The sequence below is a fragment of the Drosophila bipectinata genome, chromosome 3L (assembly GCF_030179905.1).
Source record: "Drosophila bipectinata strain 14024-0381.07 chromosome 3L, DbipHiC1v2, whole genome shotgun sequence".
Classification (NCBI taxonomy): Eukaryota; Metazoa; Arthropoda; class Insecta; order Diptera; family Drosophilidae; genus Drosophila; species Drosophila bipectinata.
Genome location: NC_091738.1, coordinates 18,771,777 through 18,787,912, shown reverse-complemented (window position 1 = coordinate 18,787,912; position 16,136 = coordinate 18,771,777). Strand labels below are relative to the sequence as shown.

The following is a 16,136-nucleotide window of genomic DNA, read 5'->3' as shown; positions in this document are numbered from 1 at the left end:
AAAATTACCCCCAGGCCAAACCGAAGACTAGAACTAATTTCAAAGTTGGCTTTGCTTATGGCCTCACAAAGTGCTTCCTATTGCCAAACCGATTTACCAGCCCAGTATTATTAAAGTTTTCCAATTGATTGTCGAAAATGACTGTTTCGTATACCGCTGAGGTTGCAACTTGTCGTCGCTTCGGTTGCTTCTGGAAACTTTTGATCAGGTAAGGATATGCTTGAAGGACTTTTACTGCCAGCCCTACATCCTTGCCAAAATCAACAGATGGCGCGCAAGCATCTACAAGATTATTTGGGTGGATCTCCTAACGTTCTTGACTTGTTTCTACTTCATGGCTATCGTGTACCGTTTCGCTTTAAGAGAATGCGATAGAGTGTAAGTTTTTGTACAGAAATGGAAGTATTTTTTATTAAATTAAAACTGATTTCTAGAATTTTCGAGGACATTGTGATGTATTGTCATAGTTATGGCAACATGATTCCTCTCTCCTTCGTCCTGGGATTCTATGTTTCCATCATCGTGGAGCGTTGGTGGAGTCAGTACACTACTGTCCCCTGGCCTGATCCTTTGGCGGTGTACGTTAGTGCCTTGGTTCGGGGTCAGGACGAACATGGTCGCCTGATGAGACGCACAATTATGCGCTACATGTGCCTGGCCTTAACCATGGTCTTATCGATGATCTCGCCGGTGATCAAAAGGCGCTTTCCGACCTACGAACAGCTGATCGAAGTGGGTCTCCTGAATGCCAACGAGGCCAATATTATCAAGGCTATGGACGTCAAGTTTCCCAAGCATCCCAAGTACTGGATGCCCATTATTTGGGCCAGCAGTATTGTGACGAGGGCTCGCAAGGAGGGACGTATTTGGGACGATTTCTCACTGAAATCCATGATTGACGAGCTCAACAAGTTCCGATCCGGATGTAATATGCTTACTCACTATGATATGATATCAGTTCCGCTAGTTTACACGCAGGTATGCTCTTATGCTCCATCTTATGCTAGAGATTTATTTCCTATTATTTTTTCCCCTTTTTCTTAAAAAACTCTATCTTTAAATTATTTTAAAGGTTGTTACGCTGGCTGTGTACACCTACTTCTTTGCCGCCATTTTTGGCCATCAGTGGATCGACAGAGAGTCAACAACCGCGAACTATCAGAACATGGTAAACTACTACTTTCCAGTCTTTTCCACCCTGGAGTTTTTCTTCTTTATGGGCTGGCTGAAGGTGGCCGAAACTCTGATTTGTCCCTTCGGCGATGACGACGACGACTTCGAGCTCAACTGGGTGATCGACCGAAATCTGCAAGTCAGTTACCTAATCGTGGACGAGATGCACAACGACCACCCGCAGCTGGTGAGGGATCAGTACTGGGACGAGGTGTTCCCCAACGAACTGCCCTATCTGGTGGAGGCCGAGAGGGCGGAGCATCCGGAGGCGTCTACCGCCAGGTTGCCCCTGGCCAAACCCCATCCCCATCCTTCCACGACTGTCGCTAAGAGTGACGAAACCGACTGGACCGACTTTGATGCCGAGCACGAGGCTGACAACGAGCTGAAGATCCGGTTCGCCCCGCGCCAGTTCAAGTTCAGCAACAGCTCCATTTCGATTTCAGACAGCCTGGGTGGCGACACCATTGACATGCTCGACGAGGAGGGAGACGAACTCGGGAGCCAGTTCTCCAGCCAAGATGACTTCGAGCTCCTCAAGGTGGAGAGAGAGAAACAGCGCATGGACCGTCAGATTCAGCACGCCGCCCTAACCTTGGAGCTAATAAGAAGCGAACTCGGCTCAGAAGGATCCGCCTCTGAAGCCTCGGAAGCGTCCAAAAAACGAGGACAGGAGGTGCAGACCGATAAGAGCTACACCAGCCAAACCAAAAAGGATAAGGACCAGGAAAAGGATAAAGATCACGAGGATAAAGAGTAGAATTTACTATTTTATAATAAAATACAGATTCTCATCTTAAAAATCAAGTTATGGCTATTATTTCTCCTCATCAGGTTTCTTTTCGGTGGCTGAGGGCTTCTTGGATGGGGGACCTTTTGCAGACTGATAAGAGCTACAACAGCCAATTTCTACACACCAATTTCTATTATTTATAATACTAATTTTTTATTATTATTTTATTATTATTTATTATTTTATCATTATTTTTTATTTTATAATAAAATACAAATTGTCATGTTAAAAATCAAGGAATGGCTATTATTTCTCCCCATCAGGTTTCTTTTCGGTGGCTGAAGGCTTCTTGGATGGACCTTTTATGGTACCCTCGCTGTCGACCTGCTCTTGAGCCATTGTTTCCGCGGACGGGGGGCGAAGGACAGTGATCCTGTAAGGAGCTCCCGAGGAGGCGCGGCGTGTGGTTCCCTGACGCATGTCCATGAAGCGATGGCGCAAGCGCTCCCTGCGCTCCCGACGACGTTGCTCCATCAGCTCATTGAAATCCACTACTAACAGGGGGGTTCATTAGATTAATAATTATCTAAGTTACTACAACTTACGTGTACTCTCAGAGTCTCTGTTTAAGCTCTGGGTCTCCTGTCCCGAAACAATAACATCCTCACTGAAGACCACCCGCGAGTGTCCAATGTTTAGGAAATAGGAGTCTGTGAAGCTTCCGCTGGTAGAAGGTCCTGGCACGAAGTTCGAGGTGAATCTCTTATGGCGACTACGGTTACTGCTTAGGTTACTGTGCTCGCTCGCAACCGACATTGTCGCAGCCGAACCCTTTGATTTTGCCTGAAGACAAATAAATAAATCACTACTATTATTTAAATGACTTAAAAGGTTGACCATATACCTTTAGAGATTTTGATTCAGTTTCTATGTGGGCAGTCGATGCTTCAGGAGGACTGGAACGCATTTTCGGCTCGTTGTAGGGCAATTCATTTGGAAAAACTTCATCCCAATACTGATCCTTCACTAGCTCCGGATGCTCCTGATGCATTTCGTCGACCACAAAGTACGAGATTGTTAAATTCCGATCTATAATCCAATTAAGCTGACCGAAACAAAGTCTCAATAAAATTTTATATTTTTAATATTGGTGTTTGTAGCTTACCTCAAAATCATCATCATCCTCACCGAAGGGATTGATCAAAACCTCTGCCACTTTGAGCCAACCCATGTAGAAGAAAAACTGCAAAATGGTCAGGAAGGGGAACCACTTCACAACCGATTCCCCGACACGGGAGCGGTCATTCTGTGTCCACTGTTGTCCCAGGATAGTGAACAGGAAAAAGGAGTAGACTGCCAATGTCACAACCTGTGTGTAAACCACCGGCACACTGACCCAGTCGTAGTAGAGCAAAAAACCGCAGTATCCGCGAAACTTGTTCAATTCATCAATTATGGTTTTTACCGCGTAGTCATCACGAATCTTGTTTTCACTTCTGGCCCTCATCACAATACTGGAGGCCCACACGATGGGCATCCAGTGCTTCGGATACTTGGGAAAAGCTGCATCCATATTTTCAATAATGGTCCTTTCGTTCTCCAGCAAAAAGCCAGCTTCAATGAACTGGTCGTAGGTGGGGAATCGACGCTTAACACGAGGGGAAATCATGCTGAAAACTAGCACCTGGCAGAGGCAAACGTATCTCAGGATGGTTCGTCGCATAGCCCTGGCCCGGTCATCGTAGCCATGGAGACTGGAGCTGACCAAGATGGCTATCGGATCTGGCCATGGGATGGTGGAGTACTGTTCCCACCAGCGAGTCATCACGATGGACACATAGAAGCCCAGCACGAAAGACAGCGGTATGAGTCCCACATTTCGGGTGCAATACTCGGAAATATTCTCAAAAAGCCTACAAATTAAAAGAGTAACTTCAGTCTAGAAATAATAATTACAAGATTTGTAAATTTTAACCTACTTTTGTCCATTTTCGTTCATCAGAAAGCGATAGGCCACGGCAAAAAGAAAGTACAAGCTCATAAAAGCCAACAGATCATGCCAAACAAGCTTGTAAATACTGCCACGCCATCTTTAAAGAAAATATGGGTAATTAGATATAAAACTAGAGTTCTTGTACTTATGGCTCTTACCTTAGAAGTAATCCCAAAAAATTGCTAACAACACTCGAGGTGCTCACACTGGAGGTGTAGGTCACTGTCATGATTACACAATCCGAATGAACTAAATTTAATTTTTGACAAAAAAGACAAAGGAAAACCATTTGACAGCTAAAGCAATGAATACTGAAATCTTATGTTTTCATTTAAGTATTTTATTTATTTATTTCAAGGATAAGTTGTTGGCAAAAATCACAAATAAGCCCCAGGGAACCGTCATATGGTTTTGGCCAATTACATATCAAAAACCACGAGAGATTTGATTACAAAGGTGATGGCAGCAAGACATCGATGATACTTGTGTTTTCATTTCACAACGTGTTTCACAGAATAATTTCATTTTTGTAAGAAAACCATTATACACATTGTTTTCTTTTTATACCCATTAATAGCATGTATTAAGAGTTGTTTCCATCATTTATTTTACATATTATTTTAATTGTAGCTTTATAAAAAATTGGAAAAAAAGTAACCATCTCCTTTAATATTTCATAAGTTTTTACGAAATAGTCTTGTATGTTTGTATTTTACTGCCTCAAAAAAAGCATGAGTATCATTATGTCTGCAGATTTTGTTGTATATTTTTTACCCTTTCGAGGCCTCCTGCTGAGCCCTGAAATCGAATTCATTGCTTCCTGTGACAAAGATTGCCTTTGATGCGTTAAGACAATACGTACAGTTTTGTGAATCATTTATAAACCACAATACCCATGTGCCAGTGTCATGCGCCTGAAAAGTCCTGTCTGACATCAGCAAAACCACACGAGCTCCGCCATAAAAAGGATATATCCAGAGGCGTCCATTGTGCTTTCCATTATCATAACCAAACATGGAAAATCTGACGCGATGCGTGTTATTATTTTTTACACTCGACAGCACTTCCTGTGCCATAAAAATCGCGACAAAAACGAAACGAAATTACATTGGCAGCGCCCGCGAAGGGAAAACTATCACAAAATTGTATTATATTTAATACTTTGATGGGCCATGGTTGCGGGATACAATAATTCCGATTCTGTTGGCCACTTAACTCATTTGGGGCATTATGGGGCCTCAGTTTTTGCTCCAGATCCATTTGCCTTTGTGCTTTTCAATAAACTTTTCAGTCTGTATAATTACACATCGATATGTTGGCATTAATGGGCCAACAAGTTAGGTACTATCTCTTGTAGGGCTTCTCTGCTATTCCGTAGAAGTTGCATTTAAGTTTAAAGAAGATGGGTACTCTTAGTGACAACCCATTAAGGTCTTTAAATAGAGGGGACTAATTGCGCTGGCCACTATTAATTTGTTCGTTAGTGCAAAGGCCGCAGCCAATTCGAGAATCCCCCCACATTCTCGGCTACAATTCAGGCAGATATGTGGCCATAAATATTTCATATTTGCACATCGCGTAGTTTGTGTTTTGTCGCCTGTGCTCCTGATTGATGGCGCGGTTGAGGATTTCCATGCGGATTTTTGTTCATCTCAGTTCAGCTCGATGTTGCTGTTTTTGTATCTCTGTGACTGTTTCTGTGTTTCTACTGGGAGGGTCAGCACAAAAAGGGGTTAATTTAATTTCGCGCTCGAATGAATTTGTCCATAATTGGCAATTAGCATTGACCATTGCCACATACATACATCCACATATATGTATATTCGCTTGGCGGAGCCATAGCAATCATCGCCGTTCTGGCCATCATCTCTCATGGTCAACTTACAACATGGCCAACTGGACTCAGCGTTTGCATTTCAGCATTTGCCCAATGGCGGTAAATATTTGCCTGATGATTGTTCCCCCACCTCGTCCTGCCTGCTTTTTTGTAACCATTTTTCAAACCAAAAAAAATAAATAAAACGCGATCGACAAAAAATGTCAGAATCGTTGAGGCGTTGAAACAATAATCATCGAATCGCTTGCCCCGTACACGTTTATATATGTATGATTGGTGGCAGCGCCTGATTGCAGCTGCTCTCCATCGTTAATTGCAACACAGTCATGCAAAATGCGTTTAATGCGAACTGTGTTTTTTTCGCAAATCCTGTTACGGGTTCCCCTGCGTTTTTCACACCATTTTTCAAAGTCAATTCCGGTTGATTTTTAATGCGACCTTAGGGAAGCCGCATTAGACGTATATTTTGTTCGATATCTGCCTTCCCTATAGCTTGATTAGGAATGATGAGGGTTGGGAGGCCAGGGAGGCCCTACAGGCATTCAACAAGCAGAAATTGATGCGAGTGACCCTCAGGTAGGGATGGGTTAAAAATCCGACTGCCCAAGGGGAAAATCTGTCTATGCCCCGAATATTTAGAGTAGTATTTTTTCAGAGTTAGCACTGATTTCCTAGAGGAGTGATTTACATTTTAGCAGAAAAGGAGTTTCTTACTTTATTGTGTATATTTTTAATGTCTTGTATGCATAATAAAATTAATCCAATAAAACCCCAACAACAACCTCCTTACTGTCCAAACTTTTAGACACCCTTTCACTCGCTCTTGTCCTTCAACTCCATCAGTCACTCGGAATCTTGATTTGAAATAAACACACCCAACTGCTTTAAAGATTAGATTGTTTCCGCAAAACAAAGACCATCTTAATCTTTAACCCAATCGGAACAAGGCCAGGAGCCCCGACAAGCCCAAGATGCATTCGGACATCCTTAGACATTATCGTTTCTGGCCATCTTTGACTTTCCACTAAGCCAGGGCTAATGCCAGTAATTTCACCCTTCCATCGTCTTTTGATACCTTTTTTTTTTTGCTTTTGGCTCAAAGGAAGGTCGTCAGTCCGATTTTGGTTGTTAGAAAGAGCTAATTATGTGACAGCCTATTAGCAACTCGATAAATATGTGCCCGGCGGAGGGACCCCAGCCGATGCCATTCATGGAAAGTTTGCTTTATGGGGCCGGATCCTCTCCGGGCATTCTATTCATTCATTAGATATGCGAACCTTGCTCCCGGCCTGATTATGACAAAGCACTTTTGCCCAATTGGGTAAATTAGGTGGAAACTGAAAACTAAATGAAACGGAACTCGGCACACGCCCACTTTTTCACTTTTTTTCTGGCCAACGTCGCTCTAATTTTTAACCCAACCAGTGCCGGAAAAAAGAGTAGAAAATTGAAAGGGTCAGGGAAAGGAAAAGCGAGGGATAGGGAAAGAATAAAATACCGTTTTGACGTTTTACTTTTATTTTTTTTTTGAAAATTTTTTGTTGTTTTTTTTTTAGGAACGGAACTCGGAAAACTCGGACCACGAACCGTAGCAATTATTTTGCATTAACGAAAGGGTTTAACATTTGCGTTTTAGCCGACATTTAACAACAACAAGCCGCACATTACGATGAAGCATTTGGGGTATTATGGGGTTAAGAAGAGTACTAGGGGACACAGGGGGTGCTTCCAAATTGGACAGTTGTCCTAAGGGGTTGTACTCCTTGTAATTCGTTACGTTTTGTACCCTAGAAGAGGTGTTTTGACGATAAGATGGGGGATATTAATTTTGAATTTATTATTAAGGATGATCTATAAATAACATTATGATTTTAAAACAATTTTTTGCTTGATTTTTAATTATTTTTTATTATAAAATCATATTAATAACTAAAGAAAAGTACTAAAGACTATACTTTTTTATGATTCCCTTTAGAAATATTAAGAATTATTTTAGATAATAAATTTTAACTACTTTACTAATCCAGGGTAATTATTTAGTCGAATCTTAAGACCCCAATTTTGAGGAACATTTTTTGTGGCTGCTGCGACGACGACGATAAATTGTTGTAATTAATTTTTATTTAACTGTGAAAATGGAAATGCTCTTTTTTTCGGCCATTTTCAAATTGGCTTAAAATGTAAATTATTATTGTGGCCAGAATCGTACTACATCATGCCAACACGGAGCTTGGAATCGGGCTTGGAGTTGCGGGGCTGGTGACCGGGCTTTGGGGGGCTGCTGAGGTGATTACCCCTCCAACGGGAGCGGCACTTTGTGATGTCTATTAATTAAGCTGCATGTGTGTGGGCGGAGCCTCCAGCTCACACCCCGGAGTTTCGCCTTTGTGGTTGTCAGTTTTGTTAAACCTGGAAAATGGGGGAAATGGAATGAAAATTGGGCGGAACGGGGGCGGCGTAGCCAGCTCCATGTTGTAAGTGATAATTACAAGTTGGCAAAACTTTTTACACAACCAGCGAGTGGCGGAATGGCGGAGTGGTGGACCGGAGGAGACAGACAGCCTCGGCTTTTGCCAAAAAGTAATTACAATTAAGCCGACGACGAGCGTTTGGGAACTCATTTTATTAGTTTATCAAGCATCTACTCAGAAGTTGAAAGTATTTTTCGGGAATTTATTAAAAAGAAAAGCAAAGACATGAAATTGATGTACAAAACGCTTCTCTAATTCTCTCAAAAACTAAGAAAAAAGGAACTCATCCAACAAACTTTTACGCTTCGAATCCTTTCACTTAAGGCTCAGCTGATTCTCTCGCTGTCTCCCTCGATGTGCAATGTGGATAAAGTTTTGTCTAAGTATTACCAATAAAATTGATGGAGAAATAGTCCAGAACTATTTGGCTGTAGATAAAAACTTTTGGCCCAGCACACGCAGAGATATTAAGGGGGGAGAGCTTCGGGTCTCGGCTTGGGTTTTGTCAAGAAAGTCCCAAATGCTGCAGAAGAATACGAACAAGCTTAGCTTAATATTAAAATTTGGCATCCCCCTGCTTATTTTCACCCCTTGGCCAAGTGAACTGAGAACAATTTTGGTGCCAAGCTAAAAAGTGCAGAAACTGGGGGAAAATCCCATTGTTATGAAACAGGACGAGTGCAACGGTAGAATACTTTTGCAAGTAAGTGTTGGGGTTACTTATTCAACAGCCACCCATCTCCCTGCCATTTTCATTCTTCTAGTATGTCCATGTCCCCCAATTTAGGGATCAAAACTCTTTGCCATTCAAGTTCTCAAGTAAAGACTTTGGCAGTTTCGGACTCTGAGGAAACAATAAATGGAATGTTTGGCAAAGCTTCAATGAATAAATGAATAAACCCGATTCAATGAATGAACGAGTCGGTACAGGACATTGAGTCAGGGTGCAGAATCTGCAGAATTCTGGAATTTATAAAGTTATTTACTAAAAGGGTTATTTAGGAATTATGAAGCATGAGGATTACAACATAATAAATACTATGACCAAAAATTTATTAAATCCTGCATTTGGAAGCTAAAACTTTCTGCCATATTTATACTTTCTAAGTGCAGCAATACCATTTATTTATCCACTCCATAGACTTAGAGCTCCGCCCATAAAAATGGACCCAAATTATAAAAGTCTGCGGCTGGAAGATACAAATTTTGTAGGCCAATTATTGACACATTTAGCCAAAAGTTCTAGACCCGGACAAAATCATATAAAAACCAATCAAAGTTTTTCCTCGAACAGGTGTTTTGACTCCTATTTTCCTCTTACTTTCTCCAACATTCCCTTTTTTGGACCATTGGAGCTGAAACACGCACAACTTCCAGCTACTTGTAATTAGCTTTTCTTGTTCGATTCGTTTGGCAGCAGCCAAAAAACGCTTGTCCCACCCAAAAATCTCCCCCAGTACCGGGGACCCTGTCCTAAAAGTTTGCGTGCAAAAATGTTGCCTCTAACGCTGCGAAAGATTTAACTTTTTGATTGAGAAAACATCATTAACGCACGTAAAAGGTGAACTAACTATTTACGGTTCTCGGATAAGTCTGTCTATGTGTGGGGAAGTATCTATGTATCTACGTCTGTGTATCTGTGTGTAGGTTAAAAGTTTTCGCTTTTTCCGATGCTAAAAATCAAATAGGGGAAAACAGCGCGAAATGCGGAAAACGCTGGAAACGAGATGCGGGATGAGGCAGCAAAGTTTCTAATCACATTTACCGCAATTACTAACAAGGTTTTTTGTTAACTTGGCTCAGAGCAGGGGAATTAGAGGCTGGGAGATTGCCTCAAATATGTGTGTGCTACAAAGTAAATTAAATAATTTAATTAATTATGAAATTTGGGTTAGCAGAACGGAGCTGATGAAGCAGCGCCAATCAAGATGGCATTAAAGCTAATCTGATTTGGTTTGTCGGAAGACAAGAGAAGGAAATTCCACTCAAAATTTTCTAAGCAAAAGATGAAAGAAGCGTTAATAAATTAGTTAAGAATTTCCGGAGATGGCTGATGAAAATAAAAGTTCCTGGAATCGAAATGACAGAAATAAAAAACAGAGAGATAACCGCTAAAGAAATCATAACAATGTTTTAATTTGGGGTTGCTTACCAATTGAATATATTAAAAAACAGGAATGCAGAGACCCTATTTACTTTCGGCCACTTAAACATTTAAAAACCAGTTTCGAGCTTGATTTTTTGTTATTTTAAATTTTTTTAGGCAACCCACACAAAAACCCATCCCCTAAACAAAACAGAAACCACTACCCTATCAAAATAGTGAAAAATTTGTGCATAATCAATTAAAGCCTATCGGGATGAGATATGCTACCCCTAAAACCGAAAAACAGCAACCGACAGCAGTCTAAATCGAACTAATTCAACCCTAACAAATTGATAATGCATTATCTGGCCGGCGATCGAGGCACCCTTCTCTCGGATGCTCCATCAAAGTCAGCGACAATTTTACCTGGTAACTGCCAAATTATTTATATCGCACTTAAATTGGCAATGAATAGAAAATTAGGGTTTCGGGAAAAGGGGTGAACATCATGTCCTTGGCGACAGCTGCTCTCATCGCACCGAATAATGCGTCTTAGACTTGCAGTCAGGCGTTAAGCCATTGATCGGAGCTCCTACCCCTCGCATAGGGACGGTAGGAACCCATCCTAAGTAAATAACAATCAAGTAAAAAATAGGGGGAAAAACAAGGCTACAGAAAACGATCTTAATCTTTGAACAATTAACGTTAGACTTTAATGATAGGGGCGGGATCTTGAGAGGAGCCTTAATGTTAGATGGAAAAACGAGGATAATCCTGTAAAGGTATTTGCAGTTTCAGTTCTCAAGTGCCCATGGCCCAAACTTGTATTTTTTGCCAGATGTACTCTACTTTTCCCATACCTTATACCAGTTCATTTTCTCTTGAGTTTTTCGGAACATGCTTAACAATATTTCAAACTGCAAACTTTTTCGCATGCCCACACAATGAGGCCCCAAAATGTGAGCATAAAAGGCAAACTCAAATGTGAATGGGAAAATACGTTTTGGAAAAGAATTTAAGTTTGGAGCCACAATAATAGGTGGAGGTCGGAAACAGGAGGTGTAGTACACTCGTTCAGTTAGTTTTGAGTTTTGAGCTCCGAATAATAGCCTTGGGTATACATTTTAGACATCAGAGGTTCTTGAATCTAATAAGGTGTATTTCTATGAGCCATCATGGCTAGGAAGAATGTCTTTAAGCCATCAAATCAAATACTAACTTGACCTTTCCAAAACAGATCACAAATTGATCTTCCGCTTGCCAGACGTCCCCTCGGGTTCATCTCCTCCTAGGAGGAGTACTTGGCGGAAAACTTACTCTAGTAAATTTCAACTTCGTTATGCTGTCATTTGTCCGGAGCCACCGACAAACCTGGAAATAAAATTCCCTCGCACGAGTTTTCCGCATTTCCACAGGCGGCTGACAAAACACCCAAGCACCCACATATACACACACTCCTTCGCAGAAGCAACAACATTTCATTCATTCATTCATTCACACACCCACACTCACATACACTCGAAGAAAAAATACCGTCGAACTGAAGGCGGAAAAATAGGGAAGGGAGCTAGGGAAAAAAATTTGCTCGCTTCGTTTTCTGCTTGAATTACAAATTGCAACATCAAAAGTTTGACGTTCTTCGTTCGCTTTTCCTACCCCTCCTCTCCCCACCACTTATTTTTTTCTTTTGTTGTTGCTGCCACCCTGTTGCCGGTTTTGTTGTTATTATTGTTGGTTAACAATACTTTCGGGCTTGGCTGCTGCTCCTTGGTTTTCTCAGCTTTGGCAGCTTTCTGGTGCTGGTGATGGAGCTGGAGCTGGTGCCTTTCCTGAATGCCGAAAGGAAAGCAATTTTCCAGCAATATGTTGAACGTATTAGAATTTTGTTTACACTCGAAATGGAAAACATGTTGTGCAATGCACCTCCCAGTATTTTGAGTGGGCGGAAGAAAGAGAAAGGTGCTAGACATGGCGATATGACATCGGAGGGAGAAAGGAACCCATCCACATACTATACTAGATATCTGTCGCTCATTTGTTTACTTTGAAATCTAGTTGTCAGGCCTTTCGAAAGTGTGGAAATGGATTTTGAATTTCAGCATAAAATGAACAAAACTATTCGGCCAACTAACCATCTTTGCCATTAGTTTTTGCTTTTGCCGTTTTCAAACCTTAAAACCGCCGCCACCGCCCATCGTTCATTTTAGCATAGATCGTATGCTAATTACTTTCGAGCAGAAGCAGCAGCTGTTGTAATAACTCAGCCATAAACTGCTCAATGTATACACTAAAATTATGCATAATTATTTCAAAGCGTTTTCATTAATTAGCTTCCGGACTAGCCACTACAAGGACCTGGCTAACGCGGAGTGGCTTTTTGGTAGAAATGTTCTGGGTCTCTGACTTAAGACTTCTAAACAAATATTCATAAAATTATTTTACACAATTTAATTAAGGATTCTAACCGAATTGAAGATCTATCTTAAAAAAAAAACTATTTAATATTTCGTGAAACCTAAATCCAGAACACACTATTTTCCCTGCCACCATAGTACTTGCTATGTAGGTCGCTAGATGGCGCCAGCCGCACATAGCAGCGCAGATTTCGACAATTTAACACCTTCATTATTAATTGAAGATAGACCAACTAGGTGAAGGTGCCCGGGGAGCAGCGGGAACGGAGCGGGACTCCAACTTGAAATTGGGTAAATTTTTATGCTGCTGCTAAAAAGTTTTTTGTTTTCTTTTTGGGGGTTTTGCCAGTGTTTTGCTGAGAGCTTCGCCCACAACTTTTGGAATATTAATGATGAGCGCAGCTTGACTTCTGCTTTTTGCTTTCACTGCTTCTGGCTTGCTGCTGCTTCTTTCCACTTTTATTTATACATAAAGCATTGTTAATTTTTTTTTTTTTAGTTAGCCAAGCGGGCTTAATTGTTGTATCGTTTTACTTGCGGCTTATTAGTGTGCTCTGCCGTGAAATACCGAGCACTTGCCAAATTAAGAGATTTTCAGGAGACTGAAATGATAGACATTTCCTGAACACCTCTGTTATGAAAAATAAGGTAGCATTTTTCAATTACTACTGGAAAAGTCAGCAAGTAGCTTTTCCATCACAAAGGTCATCCAAGTGAGCTAAAGCAGCAGACTTCAAGTTTCCTCGAGAACTTAATTGATTGAGTTTCTCTAATGATTGGATGCCTCATTTGCTGCTCAGTTGCACGTTTAAGTTGAACTTGTTCATGGAGAGAAATTATTAACTAGACATTTATTTTATTAAAAGTATATATAAGTTACACAAGTTTGTCAAATATTTATATCATTTAATGCGTTGTAAGCATTTAATTCCCGGCAATCAATCAATAGTGAAAAGTTTGAGTCAATATTGCTGGATAAGTCCCTTCATTAAACCTTTCCTTACCCACATCTGCTATAAATTCCCTTATTTTGGTGCGTTGCATATAGTTAAGCTGGTGTTTGGGGTATTATTTGGCTATAATCTGGAAAGGACTTTCACTGGGCTTGCTCTCTCCCTCTCGCATTGTTGAAGAAATTCCCCATCCTTGTGACTCTGCTCATTAGCGTTTCATAAATTTGATTAAGACAATCCCAAGGGGAATCCACTGTTCCTGTTTGCCTATTTGTTTGTCTGTGAAAGGGGCGGGTAGTTCAGTGACAACAACAAAGGGAAGTCACCCCCTCAATTTGGCAAATTAGCAGGCCCAGCCACCACCGAAATAATGCACATATTGCATCAAATACTGGTTCTTGGGGTTGATATGTATATCCATTTATATGCATATTTATCATGAAAGTCTTTTACAATTTCGTCGCTGCTTTAATTGGATTAATTTGCATTAATATTTATTAGAGACGAAATGCAGACGGGTCGTTCAAAGTGTCGACCCGCCGGCTATTTAAGCAGGAAAATCCAAGGAGCAAACCCATTTTCATATCGACTGGGGATGGCTGGGGGCCCTTTGGCTCTTCCTGTCGCACAAAAACATGGCCAAGAGCGGAACGTGGCTAAAATGTGCACTTGGAACTTGGAACTGTCAAAGCAAATATGTCAAACATGGCAGCGTTTGTCCTTGGCTGCTGCACCATTTTTTCTTCGCCGCTCCGCTCCGCTTCTATCTTCCTTTATTTGCTCTGCTCTCGAGCGATGTTTGCCCTCATATATGTATGAATGTCCTGGCTTCTGCTCCTGCTGCTCCTTCTTCTTTTCCTCTTCCCATTGCCCCATCCCGATTCCTGGTTCTTGGCTCCTGGCTACTGTGCTCTCTGCTCTGGATCCTGCTCCTGCCCCAGCTCCTCGGCTTCTACTTCTGCATTTGTTTGTTAGCAAACATGTATGTTGCCTTTGGCCAGTGCCGCAGGAAATGGGAATAGAAAAAAAATGGAGAAGGATGTGCACTTGAAAAAATGAAGGACATTTAACAAATGCTTGCCTGACTACTTGCTTGAGTTCTACGATGTCCTTTACATGGTGGTCTCACAACACCCTTTTTAGTTTAATGGTTAATGTATATTCAAAGTCGACTTGGTTTTTTTTTCAGTGCCTTGAATGAGGTAGATAGTTTTGGAAAGAGGAAGCAATGGAGAAGAAGCGACAGAGAGCAGACAGGCGAGACACATCGCTTACTTCAATCATCTGGCACTTGGCGTTCACTTTTTTCCCCCCCAATCCCTCCCCCCTTGCAAAGCTCTCCTTTTCCTTTATGTCTACTACTAGTACTGCCCATTCCCCCCGCTGGCTAAATCTACCGCCCCGCCGGCACCCCGCAACGCAAATCTATTTTACAATGCAAGAAAAAGTCCTTTTGCCTCGGTGAATCTTCTCCAGCTTCTTGTACTTCAACTGCGATGTCTCTGCTCCCCGGGAGCTTTGTGCCCATTTTATATTTTTTGGCAAACACTTCATACTTTTGGCAGTATCCAACCAGCACAACCCCTCACCTCCGCCCAGTCCAGCGTGCCACGCCCCCTCGCTGATGTATTTGATTTCGCAAAGTGCGCGCTGGAAATTTGATTTCGACTACTGCATCGGGACGAAGGATGTCTGCCATGTGCCATCCCGTACACACATATGCACTCACACACTCATATCCGTTGTCAGCTCGAATGGCAATCACAGCCACGCCCCCTCCTCCAGCTTTCCTGGCCTTTGTCCTGCCGCTGATGCACATCGTCATATGTACAGTGTCTGGAGACAGAAATGGTGGCAAATAGCTTTGATTCTGTGATTCGGGCACATCACATCTTAAGCTTCAATTATCAACGCTGCTTTATCGCATTTTGTCATGGCCAGTGGGCGGGGCAGGGCTACCGATTTGAAAGGGATATCGGGTTTGGTTTCAAGACACGATGGAAGGAGTTAAAGGATATGGTAGACAGTTAAAGCTTCCATACAAGACTTGTTTAATATATATTGCATTTTTAAAGCCATTTAATTTATCCACTTGATTATTATGACTAGAGCGTCACTCGCATCATGCCATCAGCAATTTCAGTTTCGAAATTCAACACTCTCAGCTAATTCCCTTGCCGCAAGTTAAATCTTCAGAGTTCTATTGCCACCCTTGGCCCACACACCCCTTTTTCTGGCTCGACTTGACACCTTGCTATGGAAAACAAAAGCCAAAATCCATTAACGTTTTGACGCCTGCTCCCAGCTCCCAGGTCCCAATCCCCCCCTCCAATGACTTTCCCTTAGAATTTCCGCACGCACCGCTGTCGAGGCATCATAACTATAACTATAATGCTTATCACGCTCCACACTCCAACACGCTTAGGACTTTCTTTTCAGCTTTCCCTTTGCCCGCTTCAGCCGCTTTTCCATTTTC

The 16,136-nt window shown here is 41.7% G+C and overlaps 2 protein-coding genes across 3 annotated transcripts; one reads left to right on the top strand and one right to left on the bottom strand.

Annotated features, from left to right (window-relative positions):
• Positions 1-47: 47 nt before the first annotated feature.
• Best3 (Bestrophin 3) lies at positions 48-1,948 on the top strand. Its single transcript, XM_017251983.3, has 4 exons — positions 48-208; positions 268-378; positions 435-978; positions 1,073-1,948. The coding sequence occupies exons 1-4, from the start codon at positions 138-140 to the stop codon at positions 1,931-1,933; spliced, it is 1,587 nt and encodes a 528-aa protein (XP_017107472.2). The 5' UTR covers positions 48-137; the 3' UTR covers positions 1,934-1,948.
• Positions 1,949-2,177: 229 nt separating this feature from the next.
• Positions 2,178-4,212, bottom strand: Best4 (Bestrophin 4). 2 transcript variants are annotated; one of them, XM_017252025.3, is made up of 6 exons: positions 4,058-4,212; positions 3,886-3,996; positions 3,072-3,819; positions 2,811-3,011; positions 2,512-2,749; positions 2,178-2,460 (listed from the first exon to the last, which is right to left on the bottom strand). In XM_017252025.3, the coding sequence occupies exons 1-6, from the start codon at positions 4,186-4,188 to the stop codon at positions 2,213-2,215; spliced, it is 1,677 nt and encodes a 558-aa protein (XP_017107514.3). In that variant the 5' UTR covers positions 4,189-4,212; the 3' UTR covers positions 2,178-2,212. The 2 variants fall into 2 exon arrangements, with proteins under 2 accessions (XP_017107514.3, XP_070136425.1); XM_070280324.1 differs by having other exon boundaries at positions 2,178-2,457.
• Between the last annotated feature and the right edge of the window lie 11,924 nt (positions 4,213-16,136).